This window comes from Coccidioides posadasii, chromosome 1 (genome assembly GCF_018416015.2).
Source record: "Coccidioides posadasii str. Silveira chromosome 1, complete sequence".
Taxonomy (NCBI): Eukaryota; Fungi; Ascomycota; class Eurotiomycetes; order Onygenales; family Onygenaceae; genus Coccidioides; species Coccidioides posadasii.
The window spans coordinates 328814-347254 of NC_089407.1; the positions used below are offsets into that span (position 1 = coordinate 328814).

Consider the following 18441-nt stretch of genomic DNA (forward strand, 5'->3'; position numbering starts at 1 on the left):
AAACGCTGTTAATCCAGTCGCTATGGAGCAGACCGGCGTACACCCAGGGACGAAGCCCAGCTTCCCGTTTCTCCTTCTCTATGGAGATGCTCCGACTTAACTTCTCCAATGTTATTAATCCTCCATCAGACTACCGACTTCGACGCCGAACTTTTCGGAGTTGTTTCTGCACGCGCGAGGCAAGGTGTTCTTACAGAGCGCCAAGGGGAAGGAAATTCAAGCTCAGACGTGCGACATTGCTAGCGTTTGCCTTACCGTGTAATTGGGGAGCAGGAAAAGAAGAGAACGCAGGGCACAGGCCCGGCTGATGATATAAGGACGCAGACAGACGTTATGAGAAGAAGTACGTGTGAGAGAGCGAGGATGAGGATGAGGATGAGGATGGGGAGAAGTGAGGAGTTGAGGTCGAAAACGGGCCGTCGCAGGTTTGCAGGCGTCTTTTTATCGCCCTGGATGACTAATGGCGCAGCTAGTCACGTGGAAGCCGAGATGAGGTACATGATGATTACGTCAGCGACCGCTGGCCGCGCAGTGCTGGCAGAAGAGTGGCATCTTGCTGGCAGCTCGCGGAGTCCGCGAGATTTGTATCGACGCGGACGGTGCCTTGTTCGAATGATGAATTGGGTCGTCTAGTTTGAATTGTTCACTGCATCCTCCCAGCTGAGCATACCGAACGCATAACTCTTTAGACTTTCCCAACCACCGTATGCTCCGTGTCGTCATCAATCCAATCCTATAACGATGGCCGCCAGCCCGTTCTCCCTGCGGCAGCGACAAATTGGTAAAGTCTTGCTCTGATCCAGGAGCTGCTGCTTTCCCTCAAGTTGATTTTGATGTCCCCGAGCTCCGCTAACTCAGTGATAGCCGCAATTGAGAGAATTTTAAACCTGAACCACGACCCTCCCGAGACCACGGAATTTGGCAACGAGCCGCCTGCAGCCAACAGAGCTATAACTCACACTGCCCCTCTCCTGAACGAGGATGGCGATCCGATATGGAAGGTTCTTGTATTTGACAACCTGGGCAGAGATGTTATCAGTAGCGTATTACGTGTGAACGACCTTCGCGGTTGGGGAGTCACCATCCATCTGTCTGTCTCGACCGTGCTAGAGACAACCCCGGTTCGATCACGTACTAACCGCTTCTCAATAGTAACATCAATTCCCGCCGCTATCCCATTCCCGATGTTCCAGTACTTTACCTTGTCGAACCTACGGCCGACAACGTCCAAATGATCACAAATGACCTTTCCAAAGGACTATACGCCCCCGCATATATTAACTTCCTTTCGTCTGTTCCACGGCCTCTCCTCGAGGATTTCGCCGCCCAGATCGCCACGACAGGGACATCAGAGAAGGTGGCACAGATATACGACCAGTATTTAAATTTTATTGTCGCAGAGCCAGAGCTCTTTAGCTTGGGGATGGGCAAAGATACGTACTGGAAAATTAACAGTGCACAAACACGAGATGAGGACTTGGATGCATTGATAGACAGAATCGTTAGCGGCCTGTTTAGCGTCAGCGTTACTATGGGTGAGCATTGCGACATCGCAGACTGGACATTCTTTGGTTGCTAAACGGCGAAATAGGCGCCATTCCTATTATCAGATGTCCAAAAGGCGGCGCGGCAGAGCTGATTGCTACGAAACTCGATCGCAAGCTTCGAGACCATATCCTTAACTCTAAAGATAACCTTTTCACCAGTGGCAGCCAGAGAGGTCTAAGTGTGCCGTCCGCCAGACCAGTTCTCATTATAGTGGATCGTAATGTCGACCTGGTTCCCATGCTGTCACATTCCTGGACATATCAATCCCTGGTTCACGACGTTTTAACGATGCATCTGAATCGCATAACCATGGAGGCTCCGACTGATGATTCGAATCCGACTAAGGGTGCTACGAAGCGCTCGTACGACCTCACAGCTAGCGACTTCTTTTGGTCCCGCAATGCTGGAGCCCCTTTCCCACAAGTTGCTGAAGATATCGACGCAGAGCTTACGAGGTACAAAGAGGATGCCAACGACATCACCAAGAAAACAGGAGCTTCTTCCATTGAGGATCTTCAGAACGACACTTCGTCCTCAGCGCAGTACCTGAAAGCCGCAATCACTCTCCTACCTGAACTTCGCGAACGCAAGGCTGTTCTTGATATGCATATGAATATTGCGACTGCATTGCTAAAAGGTATAAAAGACCGCCAGCTAGATAATTTTTTCCAAATGGAGGAAAACATCGGTAAACAAACTAAGCAGCAAATGCTCGAAATCCTTGCCGACCCCAACCGTGGAGATGATCCAACCGATAAACTCCGCCTCTTCTTAATATGGTTCCTCAGCATAGAATCCGATCTTTCGCGCGCTGAATTAACCCGATTTGAGGAAGCTCTCGTCCAAGCCGGATGCAAAGACGTTAGCTCCATCGCATACGTCAAACGTGTTCGCGAAATTACGCGTATGACAATGATGACCACTTCTGCCGCAACTCCTCAGCCTCCTTCCTCCGACCTCTTCCGCGGCTTCTCATCTCTTTCCAACCGCCTAACAGACCGTATCGCATCAGGTGCACTCGGTGCAAACTTTGATTCCCTAATATCGGGAGTTAAGAACTTCCTTCCTGTAAACAAAGACCTCACCCTAACCAAAATCACCGAATCCATAATGGACCCGGCGTCTGCATCGAGCTCCGCTATAGCGAAGACTGAAAATTACCTTTACTTTGACCCTCGCAGCGCCAACGCCCGCGGCGCTATGCCTCCATCGGCATCGTTACGCAACACTTCACAGGTCGGAATACCCGGGTCTTTAGGAGCACCCGGCCCCGGAACAAGTGCCACATTTGGCCAGCGACGACAAGCGTTCAGCGAGGCAATTGTATTCACAGTGGGTGGTGGAAGTATGGAGGAATATGGGAACCTACAAGATTGGGTTAAGCGGACTGGTGGCGGAACAGGTGCAGGCCAGACGTCTACTGGCGGTGGTGCCAGCGCTGTTGTCAGTGGAGTTCCCCAGCGGAGGGTTGTATATGGTAGTACAGAGCTTTTGAATGCTGGTGATTTCTTGAGGGAGGCCTTAGAACCCTTAGGGAGGGAGAGTTAATTTTTCAGGACGTGTGAGCAGTTATTGCATCTTGCATACACTCTTCGTCGAGTCTGGCGGCGCCTGTTGACGTCATATATATGTAATTACATGGGTGGGAGTTCAGCATGTTTGGTTTTCCCATCTGATGCACCGTTTCGGGTATCAGCTTTGATGAGTGAGGCAGCAAAGCAAAAATGATCAGATAGTTCCTGGCTCAGACAACATCATACAAGCAGTTGACCATAGAAACAAAACAATATGGAGATGATTAGTTTGGATAGGAGTGCGACTTCTGCACAAGAATCCCCAAAAAAAGGGAAGAAAGCAATACCAGACGAAAGTCTTCACCCACTCTAAATGGTGTATCGTCCTTTGCAGCTCTACCACCAAAAAAAAAAAGAAAAAAAAAAAAGGGAAGAAAGGAAAGAAGAAGAAGAAGAGAAATCGAAAATGAGGAGAGAAAGAGAAAGAGAACAAGACATCATGGGATTCCTAATTCATGTATCATCCGTTCAACAATATTCTTGGTAAAATCTCTGGCAAACTGAGTATCCCAACTACGCTAAGCACCACCAACTTCTCAGCTCCTGGTGCCAAGTCCCCGAGAGGAAGAAGCCGGATCATGCCTTTCGCCCGGGCCAGTAAAGCGGGAGCCAAACTGGGATCTAGAAGTTCCACCGTTGACAGAACCGGAGGGGCTGGGCTGGCAGAGCTGACAAGGGTATATGTGGTATCCATACCCCTTGCAGGAAGTGCATGGCTCACTTCTGACTCTAATACCAACAAAGGAGGAAAATAATTGTAATTAATTGACGTTTTTGTAGGACTCATAAGGAGGAATAACCTACCGGGGAGGATTCCCGGCACAAGCACGGCATGTTATAACAGTCGTGCCGTTAATACAGCTCTTCATGTGTGCTTCCAGCGAAAACGGCGATATAGAGCTGCTTTGCGACATTTTCAACTTGCAAAAGTGTGTGTTATGTGTGGCAATAGAGGATTCAAGAGGCAAAAGGGGCAAGGTCTGTTACCAGGTCAAAGGTTGCAGCGGACCTTCCAGCTCGAGATAGCTAGGAAAGGAGAGATGGTATGAATACCAGGAGGTTCTAATTCGAAGGCAAAACTTGTGGTTTTCTCGAGGCCTAAAATTGAGAGAATGGGGGGAGCTGACAGGACATTTTATACTTCTCCAGGCCATAATGTAAAGGAGTGCCCCCAACGGAATAATTAGGACGAAATAAGGGAAATGAGCCAATGGTGACAGAATTTGATAGTAAGGCAACATTCAACATCCACGATGGCAAAAGGCCGTGTGACTTCTGGTCCAAGGTAGACCATAAGATGCGACGCTGGACGGGCATATCCCGCTGTGGAAGCGCTATAAGGTCGAAAAGTATAGTGATGAACGGGTCTTCCGGAGATCCCGTCCAATCATGACCTGCAACATCTCATCCCACTTTTCTACCTCATACTCATGCCGGTTACGCGATTCCAAAAAGCAAAAGAGTCCAGCGGAGCCTTTAGCCCAGTAATGTCGGTATTGGAAAGGCAGAATATTGCTTGGAAGGGAGGACCCGAGGTCGGACGATAGCAATATCAAATCCGCTTGATATACGAGCTGATAGACCAACATTGACCATATTCACACGGGTTGTGGTAGCACCAGTCAGCCATTGGCATTCATGGCAGAGTGAGGGATACGACGGCACGTGGGCATAGAAAATGACGTATGTTCGTCAGAAAGCTGACGTGAATATTGCTTTCTTGGTGCTCAAGGGGGAGGATGAGAACGAACATAAGATGCGAACTGACATCCGGACAGACTGGAACCGAAGAAAGGCCAATTCGAGTGCTGTGCAACCCGGAAAACACGGAGGCACATCTGGCATCGGCACCCAAGCCTAAATCGATTCCACCCGAGCGGGAGCCAGTCAGCAGCGGAGGCTGTTATTCGGTGGTACAGGCAGCCCTGGTCAGTGTTCACCGCCAGAAGCGCTGGGGTAATTCCCCTTTTGTATGACACAGTCAAATACCGCAATTATCATGCCACAGCTCGGCATAATTTTGTGGCGGTATCCGAGGCAGTTTAAAAAAAAAAAAAAAAGCAAAGGTAGCAAGGCCGTTGATATCATTGCACGCCGCCATTTACCTCAGGGCCCTTGGAGATGAAGCAGGTCAGATATCCATCGGGAATGACGACAGTCCAAGGAACATTCCAACGGAGACTTCAGGCTGGCTGGGTATCGAAATCTGTTGTATTCTCGAGGCCAGCAAAGGGCCTGGAGAGAGAAAATGATTGAAAAAAAAAGGAACGATGAGAGCCCGTCAATTGGAACCGCTGCCAAGTAGCTCATATGACCATATTTTAAAGTACCTGCTCTCAGGGTGCCGCTTTTCCCTGGCTGGGATGTTGTCAGTTTTTTGACTAAGTGAGAAGGGAATAAAGACAAATGTTCAAGACGAGGTCAATAACAAAAAGACGGAATTGTCCGCTGCTCGTCAGAATTGGCATTGTGTACCCCCGAAGGTCATTAAAGAGAATGGGTGGCCGTTTAACGACGGATTAATATGGAAGAAGCGTCTGAGGCGAGGCTGAGGTGATGCATGCATACATATACGGCTATACAGACCCAAAGACCAACCGGCGCACGGGAACAGGCGATGTATTCGCAGGTCGATTCAAACGCCGTTCAACCAAACCTCATGGTGACGGGAAGCCTTCCAATGGCTGGACTCACCGTGATTGGCTTTGAAACATCAAATTCCAACTTTTTCTGAGCCGAAAAGGCCAACATGAGTGGCTCATCATAGAATGTTTCATGCAGGTATCCGAAATTGTAGGTGTATGCACGCTCAAACACACATACATACTCCACACATATGTAGATGGGCAACCAGCTCGTATCATGTAATACGGTGATGTTAGGAGGCAAAAAAGCAGTGAGAGTGATCATATTATCTTCAGCAGAAGTCACACTCACGGTGTTTGAAGGGTAGAAATGGTTGTAGAGATATTGTCTGCCTAAGGCAAGCAAGGATCATCAACATGTAGTTAACTACATAGTTTTCCTGCTTCCAAATCCTCTCTTTTGCACCTCCTGGCACCTCCTGAGGTCTGTCAGTGACATGGCGTGGGATTCAGGTGCGGATTGTCCTGCTGAAGATCTCGCGGTTCGACGCTCTTTTCAGCATCTTCTCCATCGCAATCCCGAGGCAGACTAAGTACATAGTCAGTTCGTTACCCAAAACCACGAGAAATATGTTGTTCAACTCACCCCATTCAGTGCAGTGCACCCAGGTCTCATCCCCAAAGTCTCAATTCCGTCCTACTCCCTCGGAAGATCACCCAAGGCAATAGACACAGAAAATGAGCCTTCCGGGTAGCTATCCATAGCCCAATGTGTGTTGAATGATGACCTACACCCGGTGTCTGTTTCCGCTAAAAATGTGTTTGGAAAACTAGCAACTTTTATATCGATAGGACCCAAATGGGACTTCACTGCTTATCACCGTCCGTGGTGAGCTCGGTGTTTCCCATCATTACTTCTCGTCGGGTTCGAAGAAAACCGGTTCCTCCATTCGTGGACAAAGAATACACATTGATCGACACGTAAGCCCTCCGCCTGTCACACGTCCGAGAGCCAAGGCATATCACTCGAATGCCAGTCGGTGCCCACGGGTCATTATGCTGTCTCTAAACAAAGTCCGGTGCCACGAGGGCGACACCTGACATAGCGAAGGGCAAATCCCGAGGAGCTATTGTTGCCAGATTGGCCTGGATCATTTTTCGGTACCGATCCTCGCTGCAATTTTCAAGCAGCTTTCCCTATTTTTCCCCTGCACAGTTTATTCGGTGCCCCTTCTCAAATGAAATTTCCACTGATCTGCGAATCTGCGGGAGAGCCATGCAATCATCAACTTTCTCCAAAGGACCCTAGGATCAGTGCCTGATTTCAGCTCGTTGCTCTCTGTTCTTCGTCAGCCACACGATCCCTCTCTCGTTTCATGCTCCGACGGACTCCTCATCTTGTCCCATTATATTGTGCTTCTACAGGGTGCATTCATCTGCACCCAAGAGTCTTGAATTGTGAGAGTTCCATAAATGTTGGTAACCAGAGAGCTGGGGGGTAGTTGTACACCTTCAGAGTTGACAGAATTTATTAATGTGTATTTGTTATGGAGTACTCCATAGAATGTTGAACTAAATTGATAAAAAAGACATGAATAAAAGTCAAAGGAACACAGGCCAAGACCCCTTTACACTCACAAACGCCCCACACCATCCTTCTGGAAATATGAAACTGGCGTCCGCGCCATGAGTGGAGGGAATCAAACCTAAGATGAAGAAATTAAAAATTTTTACTGAGGGATAAATTAGTAGAACCATGCAGGTACTGTGTGATAAGATGGGTGACATGAAGAATACCCATAGCAAGATTCAACTGCCCAAAAGGAGCAATTCGGTTTTTTAGCTGAAAAAGTCGGGAGGCAAAGACGCCAGGGCCACAATGGCTCCCACTCCCCCAACAAACACGCCGACCGCCGCGGTTGCCGCGTATCCAGCAATACTCTTCATCCGCGCAGGTCGTTCATTGTCAACTTTCGTTCGTTTGCTCGGCTGATGAGTGTCAACCGGGCCAGGATCAACTTGTTCCTTTCTTGCTTCCGTAGAACCCGCTTCATTACGTGGGGAGTCAAACTCTGGTTTTTTGGGAGCAGTGTCTCGTGGTTGTGGATAGGGCAGCGCTTCACCGTGAGAGAATGAATCGGTGCCTTGCTTGATCGATATGTCTGCTTCCTCAAATTTCCTTTTTAGGATCTTTCCTGTTGCTGCCCGAGCGGTTTGGCCCAGAATATTCTCTGCTTTAGTGTTGGAGTGGCTGGATTCTGCAGTATTTCGGGTGTCGAAATGATTCGCGTCTTCTTTACACTCACACGATGTTCCCCATGGCGGGTTATCGTAGCCGGCGCCCGGAGGATCTAAAAGCGCTGAAGGCCTCCCGAGATCGAATTCGAATTCGGGAAGGAGGGGGGCTGCTTTAGACGAGTAAGGCCCTTGCCAAAAATCCATGTAGTCGGGCCGGAGCTCTCTGCGAATAGCATATGTCTCCGCCGGCATTTCCCCTGGAGTACTGCCTGCAAACGGACCCTCGGTATAAGGGGGTTTCGGCAAGTCAACGGGTCGCGATGCAGAGGGCCAAGAAGCCCAGCCGTTTAAGCCTGAGTCCACGGTTCTGAGGAGCGACGTGTGGCTGGAGTCTGTGAATGCTTGCTTTTCCGACCTTCCGCGAGTGTCATTCTTTGTGGGTACTTTCAGAGACGGATAGGATGTGGTACTCTCCTGGTGGGATGGCTCTCTGGGGAATGCTCTGGGCCATTGTGGCAATTGACTCATGCTCGGGGACGCACACAACGGTTCACTCTCCTCTGTTGACTGAGGCATCGGCTGCGCATGATTGGGCACAACAACAACTGACTCATCGCGTTGCATTGACTCGGGGGTAGAGGGGAGGACAGCTTCACCAAGGCGCGCAATGACGGTCGCATTTTGGGTTACAACACGGTCATCTGCATCCGGAATCTGAGGGTTATCGATAACCTCGAGTTCATCAGCTTCGTCCCCAAATTCATCCTCGGAATAGATGGACTCGACGCTGGAATCCTCTAACACGTCGGACAAGAGGCCTTCAGCAATGACGGTGTAACCATCCTTTGGCGCATCCTCTGCCGGACCAGTGTTGTTCTTGCTGACAGGGATGGCAACTTCGATGTCGTTCTCTTGTACAAATAGGCCAGAGGCGTCTGATCTTGCATATATATCTGATGAGGGTCGATTTTCCTTGGGGCATTTTTCGGTACTATGATCGATAGGGGACGTTCGTGGAGAGTTATCCTCGTCCTCATCATCACCGTCGTCATCTCCCTCCTCTTTTGAGGATAAAGGAGGCGAATGCACATTTGACACAGCATCTGGGCCGGGAGCTATTTGATGCTCGGGTTCCGGATCGCATCCAAGGTCTCTTTCAACGTCAATCTTGCCATCTTCCGGGTCGTAGTCGTCATCAGGCACAACAAATGTGTTTGTCGGTCGAGGAACAGATTTCTTCGCTATTGCTCTTTAATAATACCCGAGTCAGTAGAGCTCTGCGGGGCGTAGTTTCATTGAAAAAAGAAGAAGAAGAGAAAAAAAAATTCTCACCCATCACTGTCTCCTTTCGCCCAAGAGAGCCCGAGGCGTACTCGGAGGGGTTCAAATGCCTCTGGATGGCGTTTGACGTTAGACGCAAGGAGAATTCAACCTCTGATGATCTATGGACGTACCTGTGCCTCGAGTAACTCTGGCTCCAAAAGTTATAATGTCACCATCCTCCAGTAGAGCTCTTTTGCCACTCGAAAGTTTGTGATCATTCACCCATGTTCCATGCATTGACTTGGTGTCTATCAGGTACGCTTCCTGAAAACATAGAAAGAAGAAGAGTATCAGCTACAGTCATCGAGAGATGGGTTGGGAGACGGTAAGGGTACGGTACCTCCCGCCTTGCGATGATAGTGAACTCTGCATGGTTGCGAGAGAGCACGGGGTTGTCGAACCATAGGTTGTTGGCGTAAGGAACGAGGTTCTTCGCTTGAACTTTTGAAGAACGGCCAAGGACAATCCGATGGGTGTTAGAGTCCAAAGAGACGACTCGATCGGAGATTGGGTTGTGGCCATCCAGGCAGTGAACGGTCAGGGTTACTGCCGACGAAGTTGCATCAGCACATCAACACATTGTAAAGTATCCCAAGAAGTCAAAAACTGGAGCATCAGCAGAGCGGCGACGCCTGCATACATTGATTGCTCCCCATGGCTCGCTCTGCAGAAGATCTAGAGGGCAAAAATCGGCAAGCAGCTACCGCGAGGCGAGGATGCGGGGTCGGTGGACTGAGAGTAGATGGGGGGGGAAACTATTAAAATGAAGGCAGATCGATGACCAGTTAGCTGGGGAGTGGAGTGTTAAAAACGAGATGATGAAGGAGGAAAAGAGCTGAGCGTACTGATAACCCCGCTAGCAACCGGAGAGACCTCCACGTGTACGTGTGTACTTGATTCGAGGAGGGTCCGGGGCAGCGTTTGTGGACGGAGAGTGGTAATAGAGCAAGCTGATAGTGTGGTAGAGCGGCAAGTCGTTCAATCTCTGACGATGGAGAGAAGAGGGAGAGAAGAAGAAGGAAAAAAAAAAAAGACAGAGAGAGAGAGAGAGAAGAGAGAAGATGAGAGTCTGTGCTGATGGGACATCGTTTGGGCGAGGTGGAGGTGGGGTACAAGGCCAGTGCAAGTTGAACACCCAAAGCGGAGTTTACCCAGCCAGCTACAGCTGCCTAAAGCAGTGGGTTATCTAATGGCTCGCCGCTCGACCGACTGCCTAATGTTATATGCTGTGCTCTCCTGTACATAGCTACATAACTAGATACACCCCAAAGCGGCTGAGCAGACAGCGCAAGGGCGCGGGCATCCTGCTGCTCCCCCAGGCAGCTTTTCTCCTTTCCCTCCCCAAGTTTACATCATTGTGTCCACGCACTTGGCGGAGCTTGCCGGCTCAGGCTGGCAGAATAGCCTTGCCTCAGGATGACAGGCGGAAACAAAAACGAACGATGGACAGATCCAGCTTCAGGATCCATGGTGCCGTGGAGCATCTCACACTCGCACCCATGTCTGACGGTTCACTCGTCTCCGGTGTGTGTGTGTGTAGTACGGCGGGCGTAGACACATCGTCGAGACCGGGCCGGCCTCAAGAGCTTTTCTATGGTCCGCACAAGCCCACCGGTAGAAATCTCAAAAGTTACCCAGACCAGGGTCTTCAACTTTTTCGAATTTTCTCAAAAGAAAAACGTTCTCTCTCTACCCCAAGCTGGGTGGTGATTCACAATGACATCAGCCAGCGGCTTATCAGCTCGAAGCTGAAACCTTATCGTACCCCACGGCGCTAGACCTAACTAGACCAAGTGGACCCATTGGCTACTCTCAAATGGCTTAGCGTCATTTGGGGCGGCATCGGACAATGAATTCCTCCGGGCACCTTCGAGGCAAAGCTTCCACTTTGGAACCTTTGAAGTCCAAGGGCTGGCCCAACAGGAGTCAGAGAACCGCCCCATGCTTCCCGAGCCCATCCATCTCCGAGCCCGTCTCTCCGCTTGCGGCCGACGAAATCAATCCTCACATGCCATGACCACACCTTCCACCTTTCCCCTTCCGCATTCCCCCTCTGCACCGTGCACAACCACGCATTCTCCGTTAGAACGGTGGTTGTGTTCGCGCCCCGTCCTTCTAGAGACTTGCAGCCTGTCTAGGTGGTTCCAGGATGGATGGGCAGGGTGATCCACTTCTCAGCAGAGGCCACTGTTAAATCGACGTTTTATCTTTTCATATGTTATTCCGGAAAGATAACTAATCCCTAGAATTTTTCGAAACCCTGAGTTCCAAAAGTGTCGAGGACTTGAAGCACAGGGCGCATTAAGCTAAACATGACGAAACCCAAAGAGACCACCAGACACCTTGTTAAGAGGGTCGCCAACAGTACCCAATAGCTGATACCGCTGAATTTGACAAACACGTCACTCATTGATACTGCCGTACGGCTGAACGTCGCTGGAGGAGTAGCTGGGATCCGACTCGCACATGTAGCCCTCAATGCTCCGTGCATCTGAAATAGTATTATTACCTTCCAATATGGCCCGGTCGGCGAGGCTAATGTGGATAGACGGGGATCTGCCCTAATGATTTGGAGCAAGACACATATATCACTGTTGACACAGGAGGCTCCAACCCTCGCGTGTGCGGAGTCACTTTGAAATAGAATTGTCAAATGGAAACTCAACATACAGGGGGTTCACCGTAAACCGGACATCACGATGATCTGATCAACATATATGAGATGGACACAACGACTATATCTTGGTGAACTCTTCTGGCATGTTATTCTCTCCTGATCAAATCTTTCTGGGTTGGAGACATTGTACCACCTGTGACGTGAGTTTTTGAATATATCTGGATCCATGCTTGGTACCTGTGTATTCATTACTGTGCTAATCAAGACCAGTACCAAAAATTCTCTTTAATTCCGATTAATCCAGGGTCAAGAGCCAGACCATAACGCCTTCATTCAACATAGAAAAAGTTATATACCTGGATATACCTAATGTACATGCGGACGTGAAGTAACTGAACCTATGGTCTTTTCAGAGTGCCGCAATGATCAAGTATACCAATGTGAACCCCAGCTTTCAATGAAGCCAACAGTCCACCAGGTATCCTGTTGACAATGCATACACCGTCTTATGTAGCAATTCATAGGCTTGCTCGCTCGGCGGCCAGTTCCTTTTGAATCGCATATTGTTAACAACAGATCGTATTAAATCGATTGAGAACTAAAATTTGCTCACCAAGGCCACGAGCCAACCCCACTCCAAACTTCCAGGGCCTGATCAACTGCCAGCCTCACCCCGACGAACAAGAAGTCGGCAATGGGCCCCCGGATCCCGTGGAAACTCATCATGGCACGAGCCACACCCGCCACGGCGCCCTGGGTGTAACTCATCAATACATTGAGCGAGAACATCTGGCTGTCGGGACGCGGGGTGAGTTTGAGGAGGCTTTCGAGAGCGCGGCCGGGAACAAGGGAACTAGGGCGGCCGGTGAAGTACTGCTCCACCTTTTCGCCAACGGTCATGCTGGTGGATCAGACGTTGTTAGCAGCGCAATTGATAAAGTAGTAGTTAATGTGAGTTCAGGGGATATATAAAGGGAACCCATACGCGGCAACGCCCAGGAGCCCGGCTCCAATGCCGTACATGCACATTCCCATGCAGGTGACATTCGGCTCTGGCTCACGCCGGCTGGTTGGACGGCGTGAGGTCGACATGTTTAGGAGTATTTTGGGAAGCTGAATCTGTAATGCTAGCAGTCAATCGAACAGAGTAAACCTATCAAGATGCTGCAACAGCCGTTCAATTTGTCGCTGCGAGACAGAACTGAGTATCGAGCAGCAATTGGTACACGCTCTGTAAAGTATGAGCTCTCCATCTGTTTGGTCGTGGCGACAAATGACGTCAAGCTTTCCCTGCGGATATCGTATCGAGCGGGGAGTGTTGGTTAATGTGGGAGACCCGGCAGGAGACCTGAAAAATCAAGATTTCTGACGCGGGCTAATTTTGATGTCTGTTGACCAGTGCCGAGGGCGATACATGGAAGACAAGGTGTTGATGTTTGCTGTGTTTGGTTTGGGGGGGTGGTTTTCCTTGACTTATGATGAGGTTATTTCTCACGATAACATTTGCAGCATTGCCCCACCTATGGACATTGGTTGGCCTACCAATTAAGGCAATGCAACCGACTTCATGCTGCAGTTCTGGAGTCAATGCCCGCTCCAGATTTCAAGAAGAATGCTGCCCCTTCCGCGGCGATACGAATGTGCATATTTGGTACTCCCCAAGGTAGACCGTATAGATGACTGGTGTAGGTGTTCGGTATTTACCCGGCAGGGAACGCGTCCACTCTAACCCTTAAAGCCACGGAGAGAAGAGTCGTTCGATTAAAATTCATTTTATACACGGGCAGTCCTTAAATATTCATTCCCACCACAATCCGAGCCGTATCCCCCTGTTTAGTTTGTTCTTTTGGAACAAGAACGCCCCGGCAAGGGAAAAAAAATGGATCTTTTAAGAAATTGAAAGAACAGCAAAAAGGAAAAGAACGTAGCAAGGTAAAGTACAGCAATTCATAATACAAAAAATCTGAACAAAGAAGTTGCGGGGAACATATCGTTGGGGCAACATTGCATGTACATCTGTGGGTACATACAGATAGATCACTAGGCAATATCATAAGGCCCACGCCCATGTCACAAGCAGATCGGAACAATAAAAGAAGCTCAGGATCAGAGGCAACAAGAAGCCAGGATAAAACAAAACATGGTTTATTAAAGTACAAAGTAGCGCGAGGCACCTCCGATCTGCTGAGAGTCTTGAATCTTGATATCACTGTATTCACACCATGGGCTTAGAAGACGCCGCCGAGACCCGGAGCACCGCCCATCTGGGCCAATCGGGCTGCCAGCTTGGGATATCGTTCCTGGACGTCGAGTTGCGCGCGGGTGGCTTCAGCGTAGGAGATGGCATTGACCACTTCTGCTTCGGTACGTGCTAATTCGGCTGCTCGCTCGAAATATTTAAGTGCCTGGGAGACTTTGCCTTGCTGGAGGAGCAGCTGGGCCAAGGTGGCAACAGCGATGTCGCATTCGGGATCAACTGGAATCAATTGTCAGCATCATATGTAAAATGGGTTAAATGATGTGTGGTGGAGTGTGCATACTGATCAATGCCTTCTGGCAGAGGTTTTCAGCTTCTTGAAAGTCATGCTTCCACTGGAAAAGAGCGAGGGCCTTATTGATGAGAGGAAGCACATTGATACCCCAAGGCTTGTGGCTCTTCTCTAGCTCAACTGCTCGATCGAACTTTTCGATGGCCTCCGAAAACTTCTGCTGATCGAGGAGCAATTCTCCGTAGTAGTTATAAACATCCGCAACGTCTTCAAAGTTCTTAAGGGTTCGTCGGAATGTTGCCATAGCAGAAGCGACAGAGCCCATCTTATACTGTGCCACACCAAGCTGAATATGTGAGTAGATAAAGTCCCGGTCCAAATCTATTGACTTTTGATAGTCCTTGGCGGCTTCGGCGAGTTCACCAAGGATGAAATGTAACTGGGCACGATGGTAGTAGATATCAGGGTCATCCTTGTTCTGTTGCAGGGCCAGGTCAAAGTTGTCCGCGGCGGCTTCCCGGTTGCCCATCTCCAGGTGTAAGCTGGCACGTTTGATGTAGCTCTGGACCAACGACGGGTCGAGTTCGATACTCTTGTTCAGGTCTTTCATAGCACTGTCAGCGTCACCGGCTAGGTACGTAAAAGTTGCACGCATGTTTAGCGCGAGAGCTTCAAAGTCCTCCAATGCACCCAACTCTAGGGCCTTCTCAAAAGCACGAGCAGCCTCTTCATAACCATCGCTGGTATGTTTGGCAATGCCCTGGAAGCCGTTTCGTAGCTGGCCCTTGCCGCTCTCTTCATCCAGCTCTGCCTCTTCACTCAAGCCTTCTGGAGTTGCCTTGGGTCGGAAGCTCTGGAGGTAGTTGGAAACAAAGGTAGCACTTGGAAGCTTTTTGCCTTTACCCTCCATGATAACTCGGGCCTTTTGTTCAGCAAGCTTTTTGAGCAATCTTTCCACGGCTTGTTTGCTTGACTCCTTGGCAAAACCGTCGATGATACAGCTAGCAGTGTAATCCAAGAGCGCATCTCCATACTTCTCAAGCTTCTCGTAGGCGTTTGCTCTTCTATTCATTGCTTTGACATATTCATCGTCCATCGCAATTGCCGCCGTCGTATCCTCCACTACTTTGTCCCATTCACTCAGCGCGTTATAGCAAGCAGCGCGGTTAGAATAGTAGACGGGGTCGGGCTTGCACAAAATAGCCTTTCCATAGAGTTCGATCGCTTTGTTGTAGTCTTTTGACCCGAAAGCTTTATTGCCTGCAGCCTTTAATTTCCCAGCGTAGAGGGCGAGGGTCTAGGAGTAGCTTGAATTAGAACAGCACTTCAGTGTAGTCCTTTACCCGGACATACCTCTGCATCCAAGGCTTGAACGGTTGTCTCATCGACTTCTGGAAGCTCCTCCGATTCTTCTGTTGGTTTCGCCTCTACAAATCTCAAGTCAGTTCAATCAAGAAGTGGTACCATCATCTAAGAATTTGACAGAGCATACGCGATTCAGAAAGCTTTGCTGTCTCGGCCTTTTTCTCCTCCTCGGCCTTCTTCTTCTCTCGCCTCCGTTCCTTCTTGCTCTTCCGCTTTTCTGCGGGCTGGATAGCGGCCTGCACTCGTCCGGAGTCGGACAAATAATACACAACTCCGGCGCTCGTTACAACGACGGCAACACCGGCAATCGTATAGACGAGGGCTTTGTGTTCAGATGCCCACTTGGAGACGCGATCCCAAAGCGAAGAGGAAGATGATGAGACGGGTGTGGTGACGATGGTAGTTTCCGCGGCTGGAACCGGGACGACTGTGGCCTGGGAAGGCTTAGCGGAAGACATGATGTGAGCCTTAGAGATAAAATCCGGATTGGGAGGAGCTCAATTGGAAGCCAGAGGGCGGCCGTGGGTTGCGATGAGGGTGCCAATGAAGGATGGATAGAAGGAAGGTAAGACAAAAACAAAAAGAGGATGTGAAATTAACTCCAGCAACGGATCAGAATTATATAACTCATAAAGGGTAACGCAAACACGCCAATTGGGGGCCTTTTTAAAGCAAGGGGAGATGACAGAAGCACGGACACCACTCCTTGGTCTTGATAGGATATGAGGGATAGTTGATATGTTAACACAGAGCTTCTTGTTCCTTGAGAATTCCCGGAACAACGAAAAAATTGCTGCGATGCTGCGCGTGATTATGTAAACCTATGTAATAGTTGGTTCACCACGCTCGCGACTCCAATTTGCCGACCACAAAACGTCTTGCCACTCAGTTAAACAACTCACAACTGTGTTGTTATCTTGTCTTTTCAAGGCATAGGTTTGGAGATGTCCTTTCTGTGGAATTTTCAGTGGGAGCTTAAATAAGTCATCCTTTGCGTTAAAGAAAACGCTGAATAAGTAGCCATCGAATCCCGAAACAAAAGCCCAAAGACATACCACCAACGGCGACTCAGGGCCTTCGCAGAGCAAGCAGAAAAGTTTCTGTCATCTCAGGTCAGCCATGCCAAGCCAGAATTCAGCATATGGGACTTAAGACCGGGCAAGGTCCAATCCAAGCCTAGTGCTCTTTGCAGAACAAATACATCTAACGAACGGTCTTGTGGGCAAGAAAAGCAGCATACAAGATTTCCAGAGTGGGCGCATGCTAAACTGGAGTCAAACAGGCCTTCTCCGTACTAACTTGGGTGGTAGATTAACTAGGAAGCGGTAAGAAAGGCGATGTACCAAATCCTCAATTCGATTCGGCGATAATTAATAATTGTGGCAGTTAATACAAGATTCCGTCCAGAGTACCTTGCCTAGAGCCTCTGTTCGAAGTTTTTGTTTTCGATATGGCGAATAATGACCCTCCAGTCGGCTTTCACCTTATCTCTACCCTTTGCTATGACCCTGCCCTCGCAACTCTGCGCTCGTCCCACAATTCTGCCTACTACCTGCTCCCTTACCACTATGACCGCTTACTATCCGCTGCAACCGACTTTCAGTGGACAAAAGCAGTGTCCCGCCTGCGAGAGTGCGGGCACGGGGGCCTCTTGAAGCTCTTCGACCAGAAGATCCCTTCGCAATCGCAGCGGTGGCGGATGCGGATCCTGCTTGACCAGGAAGGTGATATTAAAGCCGAATTCACACCACTGACAGCACCTCTGCCGGGCGCTCTCTTTCTGCCCGCCCTCGATGGCCCATCTCATCCATTCTCGTCCGCACCTTCATATCCGTCCTGGGTTCTCAGGCTAGACTCACAGCCCACACAACCCTCCCCTTTCACACGACACAAGACTACCCAGCGTGAATTGTACGACGCAGCACGGAAGCGGGCAGGAATCAAGTCGCCCCAGCAGACAGTTGAGGTACTACTATACAGTCCATCGGGAGAAGTGATGGAAGGGAGTATTACGACTCCGTACTTCAGGCGGAGCCGGATCCACTCTGGCCGCGGTGGGCACGGACAGGAACTGGAAGAGGTGTGGGTTACGCCGCCGTTGAGCAGTGGAGGAAACGCGGGTACAACGCGTCGGTATGCTTTGGAAGAAGGACTATGTGTTGAAGAAGTTGTTGGGGTCGATGATCTGGTCGATGGCGAAGAGGTTTGGTTAAGCAATGGCGTGCGGGGCTTCATCAGAGCCGTTCTCGAGCTTGGATGATCCAGCTACACATACGGAGTACGCAGTGCTTACATATATTTAACCATGGAGGACTATGGATACATACATACATCTGCATTGGAGCACACACACGTGTATAAATCAAGGCCCCTTTCTTGTATGCTTTCACCTTATAGATACAGCTGGCCAAGGTATTGAACATGTGGAAATTGTACGCAGCACGGACTACTGTACATATACATGCTTCCTCTCGACCGTCGCTTCGACCAACAACTGCATGCAACGCCCAGCCTAGCCCAGCCGAGCCCCCGTGGCGGGTGGGGCCCCGGGGTGGCTTCTTTCCCGAAACAGACTAGCGGGCCGCGATCTCATCCAACCAGGACATCCAAAGTCGTCAGCGAGGCTTCAAACCTTGTTATTCAGCGGCCGGAGTTACTTTTCGTCCGCCCAGGCTGCGGTCTAGTCCAGATTTGGCCTAGTC

At 49.7% G+C, this 18441-nt stretch overlaps 5 protein-coding genes across 5 annotated transcripts; 2 read left to right on the top strand and 3 right to left on the bottom strand.

Moving 5' to 3' along the window:
• The first annotated feature begins 575 nt into the window (after window positions 1–575).
• SLY1 (Vesicle trafficking between the ER and Golgi) lies at window positions 576–3466 on the top strand. The gene is made up of 4 exons (XM_003067747.2): window positions 576–781; window positions 865–1090; window positions 1153–1535; window positions 1592–3466. Exons 1-4 carry the CDS (start codon window positions 742–744, stop codon window positions 3094–3096), a joined length of 2154 nt encoding a protein of 717 aa, XP_003067793.2. The 5' UTR covers window positions 576–741; the 3' UTR covers window positions 3097–3466.
• A 3703-nt stretch (window positions 3467–7169) lies between these two features.
• D8B26_000031 (uncharacterized protein) lies at window positions 7170–10020 on the bottom strand. The gene is made up of 5 exons (XM_066123097.1): window positions 9909–10020; window positions 9609–9814; window positions 9400–9532; window positions 9278–9338; window positions 7170–9194 (listed from the first exon to the last, which is right to left on the bottom strand). Exons 1-5 carry the CDS (start codon window positions 9922–9924, stop codon window positions 7547–7549), a joined length of 2064 nt encoding a protein of 687 aa, XP_065979169.1. The 5' UTR covers window positions 9925–10020; the 3' UTR covers window positions 7170–7546.
• Window positions 10021–12121: 2101 nt separating this feature from the next.
• On the bottom strand, window positions 12122–13107 carry D8B26_000032 (uncharacterized protein). Its single transcript, XM_003067745.2, has 3 exons — window positions 12871–13107; window positions 12499–12786; window positions 12122–12433 (listed from the first exon to the last, which is right to left on the bottom strand). Exons 1-3 carry the CDS (start codon window positions 12975–12977, stop codon window positions 12340–12342), a joined length of 489 nt encoding a protein of 162 aa, XP_003067791.1. The 5' UTR covers window positions 12978–13107; the 3' UTR covers window positions 12122–12339.
• Window positions 13108–13847: 740 nt separating this feature from the next.
• Window positions 13848–16470, bottom strand: TOM70 (TOM (translocase of outer membrane) complex component). Its single transcript, XM_003067743.2, has 4 exons — window positions 15867–16470; window positions 15728–15801; window positions 14426–15671; window positions 13848–14361 (listed from the first exon to the last, which is right to left on the bottom strand). Exons 1-4 carry the CDS (start codon window positions 16195–16197, stop codon window positions 14114–14116), a joined length of 1899 nt encoding a protein of 632 aa, XP_003067789.1. The 5' UTR covers window positions 16198–16470; the 3' UTR covers window positions 13848–14113.
• A 200-nt stretch (window positions 16471–16670) lies between these two features.
• On the top strand, window positions 16671–18147 carry D8B26_000034 (uncharacterized protein). The gene is made up of 2 exons (XM_066123098.1): window positions 16671–17064; window positions 17126–18147. The coding sequence occupies exon 2, from the start codon at window positions 17190–17192 to the stop codon at window positions 17997–17999; it is 810 nt and encodes a 269-aa protein (XP_065979170.1). The 5' UTR covers window positions 16671–17064; window positions 17126–17189; the 3' UTR covers window positions 18000–18147.
• Window positions 18148–18441: the final 294 nt, after the last annotated feature.

Coding starts and splice junctions, on each gene's coding strand:
- SLY1 (XM_003067747.2), top strand. CDS start 742: ATGGCCGCCAGCCCGTTCTCCCTGCGGCAGCGACAAATTG. Junction 782..864: donor CCTGCGGCAGCGACAAATTG/GTAAAGTCTTGC, acceptor ACTCAGTGATAG/CCGCAATTGAGAGAATTTTA. Junction 1,091..1,152: donor TGGGGAGTCACCATCCATCT/GTCTGTCTCGAC, acceptor GCTTCTCAATAG/TAACATCAATTCCCGCCGCT.
- D8B26_000031 (XM_066123097.1), bottom strand. Junction 9,533..9,608: donor CTATCATCGCAAGGCGGGAG/GTACCGTACCCT, acceptor CTATGTTTTCAG/GAAGCGTACCTGATAGACAC. Junction 9,195..9,277: donor GCGAAAGGAGACAGTGATGG/GTGAGAATTTTT, acceptor GTATTATTAAAG/AGCAATAGCGAAGAAATCTG.
- D8B26_000032 (XM_003067745.2), bottom strand. CDS start 12,977: ATGTCGACCTCACGCCGTCCAACCAGCCGGCGTGAGCCAGAGCCGAAT. Junction 12,787..12,870: donor GGGCTCCTGGGCGTTGCCGC/GTATGGGTTCCC, acceptor CTGATCCACCAG/CATGACCGTTGGCGAAAAGG. Junction 12,434..12,498: donor GGGGTTGGCTCGTGGCCTTG/GTGAGCAAATTT, acceptor GCGATTCAAAAG/GAACTGGCCGCCGAGCGAGC.
- TOM70 (XM_003067743.2), bottom strand. CDS start 16,197: ATGTCTTCCGCTAAGCCTTCCCAGGCCACAGTCGTCCCGGTTCCAGCC. Junction 15,802..15,866: donor AGCAAAGCTTTCTGAATCGC/GTATGCTCTGTC, acceptor TGAGATTTGTAG/AGGCGAAACCAACAGAAGAA. Junction 15,672..15,727: donor TTCAAGCCTTGGATGCAGAG/GTATGTCCGGGT, acceptor AGCTACTCCTAG/ACCCTCGCCCTCTACGCTGG.
- D8B26_000034 (XM_066123098.1), top strand. CDS start 17,190: ATGGCGAATAATGACCCTCCAGTCGGCTTTCACCTTATCTCTACCCTT.